This window comes from Siniperca chuatsi, linkage group LG6 (genome assembly GCF_020085105.1).
Source record: "Siniperca chuatsi isolate FFG_IHB_CAS linkage group LG6, ASM2008510v1, whole genome shotgun sequence".
Lineage (NCBI taxonomy): Eukaryota > Metazoa > Chordata > Actinopteri > Centrarchiformes > Sinipercidae > Siniperca > Siniperca chuatsi.
In genome coordinates this window covers 24,554,859-24,570,831 of record NC_058047.1, presented here as the reverse complement: position 1 = coordinate 24,570,831, position 15,973 = coordinate 24,554,859, and the positions used below count along the sequence as shown (strand labels likewise).

Sequence of the window (15,973 nt, the reverse complement as noted above, 5' to 3'; positions counted from 1 at the left end):
TATTTTCTTTTCAAGTGTAACAAATGCCTCCCATATCGCATGGATGTTAACCATATCTGACAAGTTTTGATTTGACCAAGGTGTGAGATTCTTCTGGTGAAAAACATGTGACGACAAGCCATACAATGTGTGGCTTGGACAGATGGATTAATTTACTATTGTATAATATCTGGCAAAATGAAGCGCAGCATCATGTACAGTATAGGGCAGAAAAATGCTGAAGTTGTATGCACCCAACCTGCACTTTGCAGGTGAGCCGGTTGATTCCATTTGGTCCCCGAGGGTCTGACAAAGGCCCTCTTCAGCAGATCCTACAATCAAACCAGTCATGTTTCGGGTGAGAGAGGTGAACCGTGAGCAGCACGTAATGACCAGCGCATTCCTGGGCCGAGTGGCATACCAGCTGTCAAGTCACTGGCTGTCTGCACTGACCCACAGCCCACAAACACCTGGAAACCTTTTGTCTGAAAACCATCACTATAACAAAGTCTTCCACGTCCTGCGTCTTAAATACCATCAATTATTACAGTTCATGGGCAATCAGTGACTCAAAGTGCTGATATAAATTCACCAACAACCTGTCAATTACTTAAAGCAGGGTCAGTTGGGCCTCTCTTTTACCTGTTGTAACAGTATCACAGCTGAAGTGTGAAAGACACCAGAACGCAAGCCAAGCAACATCAACAAATAATGTGGGGATTAAGTGCAGTCCCTCATAATGACATACTGCCGACTGCAACGATTAACCAACCACAAACAATCCATAAAAGTGTCATACATAATATAATAGTGCGAGCAAACATGCACATAACAGTCAAAACTGTTGTGAGGTGTGAAAAATGATTACATTTCTATATAATGTCAGCCATGACATGCTCTGTATTGCAGTTCCCTGAGGGTGATCTTCCCCACAAACGTTCCTAATTACTGGTATGTGATGACAAAATATTTCTCATGTTAGACAAGATGAGAGGATTTAAGAAATTTGCCATTGAATATGAGAGACAAACACTAAAAGATAAATGCCACAATGTATTTAGCACTAAACTGGAAATTATGGCATAAACAATACACAAATAAAGCCTGGCCCAATAGACAAAAATATTTCCAATATTGTAAATGCAAAAATTAAACCTTCCTAAAAACATCTACATACATCCAGATTCACATACATACCTGATGAAATGGTTGAACTACCATTTCTTCATGTCATGTTGCGAAAAACCCATCACAGCGTTTAGTGTAGTTTTTCTTTGATTAGACTGTGTGGTTAAAAAAAACAAAAACAAATATTTGATTGAAACCTTCTTCCTGTTAAGCTAGTGATCTACTTCAGTGACTCCCTGTCAACTCACCTTGGCAATGGATCGAACCAAAAAGAAACCAAGGGGTGCAGTTAAGACAGGGCTACAATGAAATCTCTAAACTATGATTTCCTCAGCTAAGACCCAAACAATTTTAAGAAATCTGCTTACGACAAGAATTCAGTGCACAGCATTCCAAGCATATTACATGGGCTTATTTGGAAAAACAAAGACCGGTAAATGCACTGCAACCCCTACTGAATGCTTACACTAATAAGCTTTTCCAGGTATAATTGGATTGTGCACCAAAACTCTGTGCAGGCCTTACTCATCTAAAAACAGCCACACAGACGTGTTATTGTATTGGAAACAGTATTTCTGATGTTGCAACAAGTGAAAGGGAGACACACAGAAGCAGTCGCCTTCTGCTACAGTAGACAATGTCTCTTCCAATGCAAATTAATGAAGCATGCTAGTAACTGTTGTACTTGTGTAACAATGCCAGAAGGGGGAAACCAAATGCCACAACAAGCTTCAAGCTTTAGTAAAGTAAGTAAAGTTTAATGATTCACTCTGCTGTTTGTTGCATGTACTGCAGATGCCTCAAGGGAAGGGAAAGGAAGGCAAACCAGACTGCGGGGGTCCTGATGCTAAATAAAATCCTATCTGCCCTAAACTAGAGAGGTAGACAACAGAACACCTCATGGGAAGAGTTTAGTTATGGCGATCACCACTGCAATATCCAAGCTTCCAAGGCAACATGGGAGAGCTATTGGTGTTTCAAATTATCTGTGTTTTTGCGAATTCCATGAATAGTTGCACTGGTCAGAAAATAACAGTGTTGTCTGTGCCGTTTATTTCCTTGATCTCAGTAAAGTTGCTTTCGAGACAAGGGCTGTCCATGCACAGTTTAGTGACATATTACTTGCTAGAATTCAACTTAAAATTTGCTGCATTTAGCCAAATTACAACTTGTGGATTTTACAGTGAGCAAAGCATAACAATAGCAAGTTGGAATGCATTCAAATGCAATGTGTTGATGTGGGACAATTACAGTGTCTGACTGTATGCAGTAGTTAGTGTTGGCAAGTTTTAAACAAATTTTGCATAAAACGTGCAATTTAACTTGAGCACACACCCCGGTCTTGTTTTTGATGTACAGATGTTTTCAATGATATTGATTATGTGATATTTAAAATGTAAAAACATCTGTACAACTTTAGAAATTTCCTCATTTGACATACCAAAGTTGAGGCACAGAGCGTACAGTAGTTTTGTCGAGGCATGTGCAAAGAGGACAAGATGCTTTCCCACAGATAACCACACCTATCTGTTCTCTATGTTACGCGTGACAAGCCTCTCCCCGGCCCCTTCCCAAATGACTTTACACCAACAATCTCACATTAGTCACTGCATGCAAAATAAATCAAGCTCCTCCCTTGTGCTGTCTGTAAAGAGACCACACCTGTAGACAGGAACAGGTTCTTACAGCTTCCTGATCCTCGTTCAACTATCCAACATTATCCCTGAGATAAAAAGAAAGGTGTTGCACGGCTGACACCTTACATGCTCAGGCACAGATTAAGCTACAGTCAAACATTAGGGCTCCATACGGGTGCAGGTAGTGATGTGGAATGCTACACTGTAAAACAACACATCCAAACCCCTACACCAGCTTTCTACACAACATGAAGACAGATAAAAAGAACAAGAAATGGGACTGCAGCTTTGAGGTTCTACCACTATCGCTTGTATTCTAAATCAGGCACAGACTTGTTATTGTGGCCTTGGAAAATTACTGTCTGGAGATGCTATTTGAGACGGTCAGCATAAACTAAATTCTTCAACATAGACAAGCAGAAGGGAGAAAGAGTCCCATGGGACTAAAGGTCTGTGTAAAGTGCAAAAACAATAAGACTTGTCCTTGTAAGGAAATGTCTTTCTCCATTTACAATTACAAACATATTGAAATGACAATACCCAGATCCTTTAGTTATGCCTCCTGCTCTTCTGTGGTTTAATCTACACAGTATTTACTTCCTATTCTCCCCCCGGTTTCAAAAGGAAAAATACATGTCGTTGCCACAAATCATGTGAAAACAGAGACACTTCTGCTGGCATGCATGCTAGCTAGCAAGTTATTAGCCATGATACAAGACACTTTGGAATTCTTCAGTATTATTGGTACTGCTTGCAGGTACATTTCAGTTGATTTACTATCTAATGTCTCTCTTGATATCCATGATAAAATCAGAAAAGAGAAAATTCGCTCAAAGTACATTATTAGGTACACCTAGTTAAAAATAATGCAGTCTAATACAACAGTCCTGCAATAAATCCCCCCTTCATAAAGGTTATAATGTTCAGTTTTTGTTTAAGCTGTTTTAAAAGTGTGTTGATTCGACTTTGATTATTTTCGAGAATGTAGTTTGTGGTGCTGGTGAACTGTATTGCAGTATACAGAGAGGGGTTTCTGTTATTTAGCCTACCCTCAGTGATATAAATGCAGTGGACAAAATAATAGAAACACCTGTCAGTATGATACAACATAATTCAATTTAAGGCCTTTAAGTTGTCCCACAATAGCATAAGTAATCAAATAGACTGATTGTTCTAGACAGTAATGCATCCTTGCTTCCAGATAGACATGTCTATTGGGAATAAAACACAATGAGTGAGACTCACAGCCATGTCCTTGTGGAGAGATAAATAGTGACTGGACTTCCTTGTACGGTAGGATTTGTTCAGGGATTACGTTATGATATGATACAATACAGAAAGAAATGCGGACGGCAAAGAGAGACAATGGGAGCAGTGTTTCACACACAACAAGGCCATTTGTAAGAAGGCCTCCAGGACTCAGTTGACAAATGATTCATCAGTTAAACAAGATATGAATACTAAACAATACATTGGAGTCTATAAGTCACAAGGGCTGGCTTATGACAAAAAGAGTGAATGTAACCATTTATTGTGGGCTTACTGTTCATCAACAGTCTGTTCTTTGGTCAATGAGAAAAAAGTGAGATGTGTGGGGTGAGTACTGCAAAGAAAATAATGCAAACCTTATCACAGAGGGCGTGAGACCAATCTCAGTGCCAAATAGTGTAATTTGCATCAAAACTTCCTCTTCTTTGTCCTTCCTATACCTGCCTGCATGAGTAAATTATGTCACCTACAACCTCTCTTCCTTCTTTCAACTTGATCATGAAAAACTGTGTCACAAACCATGAACTCCTGTTGACTGCAATCCAGTACAACGTGGCAAAACAGGACCATCCAGCTACCAAGAACTCAACAGTGACAGCTTAGAAATCCCAGAAAGTGCAGCAGAAAGTGCAGGCTAGTCTGCAGACACACTACATAGACAAACAGCTGCAAGGGCAAGGATCCTCCGTCACCTTGGTTTGTTGGAAATGTTACCATGGTGACCTGTTAGGCTGAGCGGGTGGTGCACTTGTGACAGCAGCAGATGTAGGAGGAGAGGGCCGGGAGGGGCTCGGGGATTGGTTACCTACCTTTTCACCACCAGACTGAGGGTCTTGTGGGAGCCTTTCACTAGGCAGATTGCCTCCTGTCTGTAGCCACTCAGGGGAATCTCATTGATGTTGACAAGCTCGTCTCCCACCTGGAGACTCACTGCTGCTGCCTTGCTGCCCTCCTCAACCTGGAACATAAACACAGCAGATGGAAAACTGAGAATTAAACACACTGTTTTACAAAGATACCAAAATATTTCAGGAAGCCAACTTCTGCCAGCAAGCTAGCTTGTTAGCAAGTGAGTAGGTATGATACAGGACATTTTGGCAATCTTTAGCCGTATCAGTAACCCTTGTCGTGTTTTTCTTCTTCCTCTACCCAATCTGTTTCTATAACAATAGTATATTGGGACTCTGAATCGAACTTGAAAAGGTGCTACAGAAGAGTAGACGGATATAACATACAAAAAAAGTGTCAAATGTAACCTGACTGAGTAGCAGTAGCTAATGTTAGCTTACTAATTTGTATGTTGCACACAGTACATACGTTAAGACAAATTCCAGTTTGATACTAACACCAAATTTTTATATCACAGATGTTAGCTGGCAGTGCAGTCCACTTTATTTGTGCCAAGTCAAAAAACACCAGCGCTGCCTTTCTGTGTGAATTAATAAGAGATGATGATGACTTGTGCAATCTGTGGGATAAGTGTGGGAATTCAGAGGAAGTTAACTGACATCAAACTTTGTTCATTACGCTCAGCCATTGGAATGTGGACGCTACCTTGATGTGACAGTAGGGGCAGAACAGGTGTTGCACACCGATCGTGAATTGTGCCTTTAATGCATATTTTGCAAAATATTTGAATTTATCAGAATGGTAAGCAGCACATACAGAATATACAGTTTATAAGTGGGTACCAAAAGACTTCTTATGTCCAAGAGGTTGCCACCACAGTGTTGTGAAAGAGATTAAGTAACTCATATGACCTAACCTTGGTGCTACTTACTGCTTCTCACTACTTTAAAACTTGTGAAGCAAAACCCTGATATTTACTGTAGGTTTTAAAGCCCAATGTGGTGCTGATTCATCTGATGTGAGCTTATGTCGTAATTTTTGTACTGTGTTTTAGATCTGATTCTTGTCTCTCTAACCACATGACTAAAAATACAACATTTACAAAGTCCATGATGTGTATTGAGGAGACAAGAAAAATAACCTGTAATATTTGGCCACATTTTTGTCAGTGTCCATTACAAAGCACGAAAACCATTTATAAAAGAAAAACCTACTGATATAGCCTACCACACTTTCTAATATATAGTATGAATTAATATTAGAAACTATAACTCGCAATTATGAATCCAATCATTATGGCAGTCGAGTTATCAAAACCAAGGACAACTACAAAGAAAAAATTCTTAAATGGATATGTGAGAGACATGCAGCCATTCAGAGACCCCACAACAACATCCAAGAAACTGCAGGCCTCACTTGCCTCAGTTAAGGTCAGTGTTCATGACTTCACCATAAGAAAGAGACTGGGCAAAAATGGCCTGCATGGCAGAGTTCCAAGACAAAAACCACTGCTGAGCAAAAAGAACATTAAGGCTCGTCTCATTTTTGCCAGAAAACATCTTGATGATCCCCAAGACTTTTGGGAAAATACTTTGTGAACTGACAAGACAAAAGTTGAACTTTTTGGAAGGTGTGTGTCCCATTACATCTGGCGTAAAAGTAACACTGCATTTCAGAAAAAGAACATCATACCAACAGTAAAATATGGTGGTGGTAGTGTGATGGTCTGGGGCTGTTTTTTTGCCCAGTCTCTTTCTTATGGTGGAGTCATGAACACTGACCTTAACTGAGGCAGTTCTTTGGATGTTGTTGTGGGGTCTCTGAATGGCTGAAGAAGAACAAACTGAAGACTTTGGAGTGGCCTAGTCAAAGTCCTGACCTGAATCCTACTGAGATGCTGTGGCATGACCTTAAAAAGGCAGTTCATGCTCGAAAACCCTCCAATGTGGCTGAATTACAACAATTCTGCAAAGATGAGTGGGCCAAAATTCCTCCACAGCGCTGTAAAAGACTCATTGCAAGTTATCGCAAACGTTTGATTGCAGTTGTTGCTGCTAAGGGTGGCCCAACCAAGTTATTAGGTTTAGGGGGCAATCACTTTTTCACACAGGCCCATGTAACCTTCATTTAAAAACTGCATTTTGTGTTTAGTCATGTTATCTTTGACTAATATTTAAATTTGTTTGATGATCTGAAACATTTAAGTGTGACAAACATGCAAAAAAAAAAAAGAAATCAGGAAGGGGGCAAACACTTTTTCACACCACTGCATGTTATAGGGTAACAATGACAGAAAAAACACACTGTTTACCAAAGTTAACAGTGGGTAGGCCAGTTTGTAAAGACAAGGATCAAAGGCTATAAAAATACTTCAAAAAGCTGTTGTCCAAGCCAGTGGCATGATGTAAAAACAAACCGTATTGTGTTTGTTTGAGGGCAGACACCTGGAATAACACATCTCTCAAAGGGAAGTACAGTGAACAGAGTACAGTGCATTGAAGTCAGCAACTGCTAGTGTTGGTATATCTCCAGAGAAGACCCACCGAATATAAGTTATTAAACTGACAGACCCACAGCTACAGCGAAGGTCTCTTAAGTGTCAGAAATACCAAGTGTTAAGGTCAGTGCTGTCCTCACACTGACGCACAAAGTCAGATATGAGGAGGTGCAAGACAGAGCGGCTCAGTGTGGAAAGAAAAGCAGCGAGAACTTGCTTGGCAGTTGGCACATTAACACACAAAAGCCACACAAATCAGCTCTGCAGCTGATTATCAGTTCTCTCTCAACCTATGAGAGGGGGCTGTATGACTCAACTACAGAGGTATGTGTACATTTACAGACCTTTACGTGTTATATGGCCTTTATCCTCAGCACAGAAAACCGGAGCCCAGATAGCTCTAATCTTTTCATTTTTCTATAATACCGATTTGAAGGCAGGGTTAAGGCAGGGCGGACTGAGAACTTTTATGATGGCTGGCTAGATTCCTGAGCCTGTCCTGATATGGTAATGTATTTGGTAGAGAAACTGAATCACTGACTGATGCATTTACAGTAGGTTACTATATTTAACACCCCCAATTTTACCGAAACTGGAAAATCATTCTCATTTTCTCATCTAATTTTTTTTCTAAACGCTACTCAAACAGAAGTGAATAGTGCGTTTACTGGGGACTATTTTCAGTTGTGAATGAATACACATTTGGTGCTTTAGTTTGAGGCAGCAAGACGGTATATGGTAATTAGGCATTTCACCCAGTACAACAGTGTTGCTCACTGATGTGTTTGAATTGTTTTTGGATAACAATGGAGCTCTATGGCACAGAGGAAAAGGATAGGCTATATCAGTTTGGTTACACAAACAATACTTGTTAGTAGGATCTATTAATTCTTGGTTTTGGTGTTTTCATGAAATTTGTTGCCAGTAAGACAAATGTAGACTAGACTATCTCCATCCTTTAAGCATTGTGGGGAAATTTAAAATGTATATATATTTTTTGGTTGCCAAAAGAACTTACTTAAAAAAGGAGAGCATGTAAGTAGTTCAGACTAAGCAGACATTGATGGTGAAATGAAGCTCCAAAGAATCTCAGAAAGTCAACAGTAGTTCAGGAGAACAAAGGAGACAATATAAACTAAACCGATTAGTGCAACCAAGGCAAAATGTGCTTTAATCACGTTTATCTAGGCCTAAAAAGTTCACCAATGGTCAGTCCAAAAATTGATTGTCTGACGATAATACAGTACTAATGGTTTTGTACAAATTGTTGTACATACAAACAAATTTTGTCCTCAAGATAAACAACTTGCCAAGACATCCGTGTGACAGCCTAGGGCTACACAGTAGTGTGGCTTTTCATCAAAACAATCTAACCAGAAACATGGCTCCACAAGTAAATATTTATAGAATGCAAATAAAAACAACAAACAGTGTCAAGTAGTACTATAACAGAAACCATAGGGGCAAATAATGGCAGTGTTCACACAACATCAAGGCAGGAGATTCATACTGCTTTTCCAAACATTTTTCACCATGGCAGCCCAATCAGTATGAGCCATACCAGTGTCTTTTGTTTACCATCTTCCTCCAGGCTATAATCAGTCAAACTCCAGCCATCCTGGATGCCTGAGTATTCTCAAAAATAGCCTCATGTCTCTCTGTGGGACATGAAGGGAAGGATGTGGTGGTGATGAGGGTTAGGAATGTGTCTTTCTTGCTGACAGATGTCCTGTGCAGAGTGCTGACAGGGCACTCAACTCAGACCTCTTGTATGGTTTTAGGCATTGCCTGCACACATCACTGACAATGTTCATTGCTGTTTGACAAGACACCAGCAACCACATAAACAAACTCACCCAAATTTGACCTTTGCACAGCTTTGTTTATTTTTTCAGTTTTTAGTTCAATCTGTCTCTGTAAGTTAGACAGACGTTTTAAGCACATGTGCCTTTTGCGAACTTCTTGCAGTAAATCACTAATTTTGGTTGTATCAAGCAATAACCATCCTAGCTTGAGCAATGTGATAGTAACTATCACAGTGCATGACTGTGTACAGACATTCACAAATACCTGTAAAACTAATGACATCCCCATCATCCTCAGCTGCACTTTGTGTTTATGGCTAGTTAGCAAATATTTGCATGCTAACATGCTTAACTAAGATGGTGAATACCTAGTGCAACAGTAAACATTATACCTGCTAAATATCAGCATGTCATTGTGAGCAAGTTAGCTAAAGTTAGCATTTAGCTCAAAGCACCCCTGACCCTAAGTACAGCCTCACAGAGCTGCTAGCGTGGCTGTAGTGTAGCCTCTTAGTCTTGTTGTCAAAGATAGTTAAAGGTGGGGTATGCGATTCTGGAGAAATCCAATATCAAGACAAATACCATGATGTAGTGTGAACAACAACACAGCAAGTAAAGTTGTGGGTTAAAACTGTCGCTACAGTTGCTGCTGTGAAGCTAACAGAGGACAAGATGGTTTCCCAGAGCCAGCACACCAGCTCCAGACAGTGATACTCACAACTCTCCTGCTACTATAGCTAACATCACAACAACAGCATATCTTGGGAAACTAGAAGGTAAGCTGAATGTCCACGGGCAAGTAATTTAATGTTTTAAACCTGACACACAAATCATGGCTGAAATGGCTGGAATAGTATTGTGTAGCCCGGTCCGAGCCACTTTGTTTCTTTCCCATTTACAGAACTAGGGCTGTGTACAAACACCAGAGTTTTTTTCAGTGCACACACTGAACGGACAGCTAGTGGACCGTAAGGAGATATTTGCTGACTTGTGTATTGGATTAGAATCGCATACTCCACCTTTAAGAAGTGCAAAAACATAAACCACAAATAGTACGTTTCATAACAGAAGACCATGTTATGGAGATTAGCATGTTAACCCTCAAAATAGATGTTAACTTTGGGTGACTCAGCTATCATACAGACCTGAGGAAAAATATTATCAAACAGCTTATTTAAAGATGTTGAAACATTGGAAAACTATTGATACTTTATAATTTTTTAGTTCACTTTATACTTGATTTTTTAGTGTGATGTTGTTACCACGAGTTGGGCTGTGTATCGAACCTCAATACTATATTGGTACTGACAGAAATCTGTAGCGCAGAGTATCGAAAACTGTTAAGTAAAGCTGGAATCAAATTTGTACTCTTCTGTACTTATTCCTTTATCAGACAGTCTCCAATTTAAATCTGAATTTTGCTTATGTTAGACTGTATTTCATTTAAGTAAAGTTCTTGTACAGCTGCTTGTGTTTATAAAGCATGTAACATTTGAGAAACTTGACTTCTTTTGAAAGTTAAAAAATGCCCTAACATTAAGGTATGGCTAAACAATATTTACAATAACTATGTTTTCTATCTTAAATACTGGGCATTTACATCAAAGAGCACACCCATTCCTTCTCCTCTGCCTAATCAATAATCATTACAGCATTCCACATTCCTACCACTTCCACAAATAGAAAACCTTTTTCCTCCCATGAGCCATTATTCTATTCTCTATGAATAGAATAATGGCTCCAGAGGCTGAGCAATCCTAAAACAGTTAAATCAAGCCCATAATGTTGTCCCACAACAGATTGAATAATTGGTAAAACCTGTTTACCTGCAGGCGATTTATCACAGAATGTATGAAGAGAGACATTTTTACATTGTGTCTGGTACTGGTTCTTTAAGAGCAAACAATATTTTCTTCCATAAAAAAAGCTGATCCTGGCAGAGGAAACATATGTATGAGGTGCATGCCCAGCTGTGTTGTGTAAAACAGGATTATATAAGTTTATTGAGACTAAGGACTTTAAATCCATGAAGACCTTGAGCATAACCTGAGCTATGAGTGGAATGTTAAGAATTTTAATAAGATCCAGGATTTCTTTTAACCAATACTCTAAACCTCTCATCAAACTGTGGGCCCTTTTAAAATAAATATTTTTCATTTTAGCAATTGGAGACAATGCACATAAGTGAAAAAACTGCCAACAAAATCATTAATTTAGGCCCTCTTCAACACTACATTTCTCAGGTTAATACATAAAATGCAGACATACCTCCCAAACCCAAACAGAGTACTCAGTGCTCACTACTCATACTAAAACAGAAAGACATGAAAATAATAGTAAGAAGTAACAAAACGGACATTTATGATTATTAAAGAGATGAGTAATCTGACAAACAATAAAGTGGACTGTGGCTGAAGTATAGGTAGCGGTAGAAAACACAAAAGTCCACATGGGTGTTACATGGTTGAACAGTACGCACTGCAGTGAGACGGGGAACTGATTTTAACATTTAGTAAGTAGTAGTAGTCTATTACAAGTAATAGTAGTCTATGACACAGTGTTTTCTGACATTTTCCTCGAATAACAGAGTAAAAGCAGTGTTTTATTGTTGAATAAAAAATGGTCATATTTTGATAGATAAGATCAAATCTAACAACCACTATGACCACGTTTTAGCTCCTGCATCACTGTAGTCCTACCTGTTCAGGCAGGACAAAATGTGATATTTTAAAACAGTGCACATATGGGTGCAAGAACAGCCTACAATATGTTCAACCGAAATCCCCTCCCAAAGTATATTTTTGTCATTAGACAGACAAATGTTGGGAATAAGACATTTAAAAAATGTTTTAGTATTAAGCAGACCGTGGTTTGTAGACATACTGTAGACCTTTCTACAATGTAAAGTTATTATTTTGTGAGAGAAATAGTATTACAACATCTTTATCTAGTTAAACATAAATTATTCAACAACATACCTTTGTAATCAATGGCTATAATCTGAGAGCCACTCCAAAAGAGCACTAATCACTAATCCTGACTTCACTTATCCCATCATGCCATTCCAATGGGCTTCAGGCTGTCACAGATAATTCACTACATTTAGAAAATCAAACAAAGCTCCAACATTCCTCCCCTGCTCCTGGTACCACATGCTACCCTCCGAACTGAAATTTAACCCAGCACAAAAATATGAGAAAGCAAAGGTCCAGGTGGGATCTAATAACACACACCGTAGCATAAGTGACAGCAAACTAAACTCTGACGTATTTCAAGACAGCTTGACAAACGTGTGTTAAGTCTAGTTCATTATCAGTTTACTTTATGATTACTGATTACTTCCAGCCAGGAACTATTAAAAATGATTTTAAGGGTTGTGATTAATATGAAAAGTTTAGAGTAAATGCTTCTCAAAACGTTCTGAGGAATTAACATCTCACCATCAGATTCAAACAGATTCACCTTTATTGGTCCTTGGAGTGAGGATGTGATGTTCAGTTACCAAACATTAACAATAAAATGCTGTAAATATCAAACTGAAGAACCGCAGTCCAACTGGCCAATGGTTCACTCCAAACAATTCACAATGACCTCACCATCTAATCTTACAGGTCAAAGACTTAAAATGGTCAGAATTCTAGTCATTTGTATTACATACTTGTAAAACCTACGGTAACTGGGTGAAGGTAGTCCTCCTAACTGTATCGCTGTAAGCCCATACGGTGACTGAGATCCTGAGTTTCGGCCATCTGAGTTGGACTTTGGACCCCTTTTGGGTCAATACATAAATGACGAACAAAAATCAAGCAGGGACACAGCTCCCGACAAACAGGGGCTGATATTTTACCATGTCAAATTAACTAGCAAGGTCTTTTGTAGTAAATCATTACACAGTCAACAGCGAAGTGAGGTTACTGTGTGATTTCAGAGCTGATTGGACTGCACTGTGTTTAGGTACTCTCTCTCTCTCTCTCATGGGGACTATGTGCATATTGTAGCTCATATCACCCATTTAACATAGTCATGGCATACAAGAATTGCAAGCTATAGTGCATGTTCTGTTGAATGTTTATTTTTTGGAGAAACTTAAAAATATAAAATGCTGACTTTAGAGCACTCTGATTTGACCACACATTCAGCCAAAATGCGCCAAACAAACACAGCTTTGCAACATGCTTTGACTGCACATTTTACACTTGAAAGGAGACAGTTAACACTCTCTCCATAGAGTAGCTACATGTCCAAATGCATGAATGAATTTCAAACATGCGCGACTGCACTGACACAAGACGAGACAAGAGTCTGCAGCTATGCTAGCGACTCTTTGAGGCTGTACTTAGGTACAAGCAGTGCTTTGAGCTAAATGCTAACCTCAGTATGCTAACATGCTCATAAGGACAATGCTAAGATACTGATGTTAAGCAGGTATAATGTTTACCATGTTAACCATCTTAGCTCATAAATGTTAGCAAGTTAGCAGGAATTAGCATATTTCACTGGATAAATGAAATTGTTGACCTGCTGGTGGCTAGAGAAAACATCAGGTAACCACAAAAGTCAGTAGGAATCATCCTCTGAGGACCATGAATGTCTGTACAAAATTGCATGGCAATCCATCCTGTAGTTGTTAGATATTTCAGTCCGTTCAATCTAGACCAAATTGACCGTCCAACCAACATTGTATGCTGCTAGCAATGTTTTAAAAACAACACGAGAGAACTGTGTGTTTGCAATATCAAAATTTGTCTCATATCATCACCTGTCCTCCTCTTTGTTTCATTTTATTCTCAAGTATCAGACTAGATGTACAGCAATGTGTGTGCCATGTAAGCAGTGATGTGTCAGGTGTCAGCACTGAGCAGTCAGCACTTTGTGTTTCAGCAACTAGTAAAACTATAATTTTAACTGGTCTGGGCCATTACTGACAAAAGTGATTGTTTGTGCAAACACATACGCAGAGAGTAATATTTCATTTTGCCAGACATCATCACCTGTGCCATCATGATATGAAATAGATTTTAAATCATAATTTGTTTGGCATCCTGTAGTGTGAAAGGATGTTGACGGAAGATACTGTAGACAGTAACTGATGTTGATGCAGTTGTACACCGACAGCAAAATACACCCCTTTGACACGTGTTCTTGTTGCTTTTGGTCATTGACTTAGTAAACTAAAAAGTTTAAAGGGTAACTATACCCTCAAATTCTGTTAGAACCATCTCTCCAAGTATATTTTAAAAATGCAACTGAGTAGTGAGGAAGCAATGAGTGTAGGAGGCGTGGCCTCGTGGCTACGCAGTGTGTAACACGGAGGGCCAGAGGACACAAGGGACACTGACTGACCACCACTCAGTGTAGCACAGACAGCAACATAGAGCTGGTGGTTTGATCTAACCAGCCATGAGAAGCTTATGTCAGACTCTCCTTTTTTCTGCTGGAAAGTCTGGTGGAGTTTTGACAGTCTCTAGAAGCACATTTATGGCCCTTTGAGAGAGTCACTGTGTGGGTACCTGCGTTGTAGCTCGGCTAGCGGCTCTACTACTCTCCGGTGTGTGTGTCTGTCTTTCAAAATCAAAACTTTCAAACCGAAGCAGACAAATGTAGTATTAACATCATATGCCAAAAAGAATTTATGTAGTTATGTGCAATAAAAACTAATTTAGTGTGTAGTTCCTCTATAAACAATAAAAATAATCACATTTCATTGGATGGAATTTTTGTATATGCTCTTTAGTGCAAGGAGAGTCATCATAAAATGTACACTTTTTTTGAGTGACATTGACATTTTGATTGAAATTGACAATTTACAGGAAGGGAAAATGATAGGTTTTGATATAGTCTAAAAAAGTAAAAAGGCATCTCTGCTTGCAGCTAAAGCCCTGCTCTCCAACTAGCAAACTTGCACACAGCACCTCAATTCTCAGCTGTCTTTGACATAAAAAAGAAGAAAAAGAAAAAGAGTCTTTTGGAGTATTTACCTTGGTTATGAGCAGAGGTTCTCGATGCTCCAGTCCCCCTCTGAGTGTAAATCCCCACGGTGCTCCTCCTGAAAGAAATACATCCACCAGCTTCCAGCCCTCACCATCTCTGATCCTTGGATCCAGATCTCCTGATTTCTGCATCACATGCCAAAGGCTCTCTGCTTCTGTATAGTGTGGATCATTTTTATATCCCTCAGTATCCATGGTACTGTTTTAAAAGTAAAGAAACAAAAAAGAAAGCATGAAAACATATCCAGACACAAAATAATAATAAGCACTTGTCCTAAATGGGACTGTATTTAAAAAGGCTCAATTTTGGGCCCAATCTACCATTCATAAAATACTGTCAGGCACATAATCTGAAAGAATGTTCCGTTCCAGTGCTATGCTGATGACACCCAGCTGTAACTCCCTCAAAAATCTACTGTCCAAAAAGCCTTGTAAGAACAGAAAGCTACAGCTAGATCTTCACTGGTACTAAAGAACGAGACAATGTTAACTCAATTTTACGGTCAATTTTAGAAATGATAAAGATTTTGCTGATCACTTTCAAATCTTAAGCCCTCCTGAACCTGAGTGAGACCTGAAAAGACTACTGACTACAATCTAGACTCATGAATAAAGGTAACTGAGCATTTGCCAGTGGCTGGAGAAGCTAAAAAAACAATTTAGGACTGGTAGATGTTTAATTGTAAATATCTTCTTTTATCCTGTTAATTATTTTCTCTTAATACAGTTGATAATTTTTATACTTTTTACAGATGACCTTGTGTTTTTTATTTTTCATGTATTTGTTTCGTTTTCTTTGATGTTTTAAGTGAAGCACTT

The 15,973-nt window shown here is 39.0% G+C and overlaps 1 protein-coding gene across 5 annotated transcripts in view; it reads right to left on the bottom strand.

Moving 5' to 3' along the window:
- The window catches only part of shroom2a (shroom family member 2a), a 34,438-nt gene that overhangs the window by 16,692 nt on the left and 1,773 nt on the right, over positions 1 to 15,973 (bottom strand). For 3 of the 5 annotated variants that reach the window (XM_044198697.1, XM_044198698.1, XM_044198699.1), the window contains exons 2-3: positions 15,143 to 15,353; positions 4,823 to 4,971 (exon numbers count right to left, since the gene is read on the bottom strand). In XM_044198697.1, the coding sequence (XP_044054632.1) occupies positions 4,823 to 4,971; positions 15,143 to 15,349 (356 nt within the window). In that variant the 5' untranslated portion in view covers positions 15,350 to 15,353. Of the gene's footprint in view, positions 1 to 4,822; positions 4,972 to 12,822; positions 12,959 to 15,142; positions 15,354 to 15,973 lie in introns of those variants that run through there. The other 2 variants (XM_044198703.1, XM_044198702.1) reach the window with 2 other exon arrangements.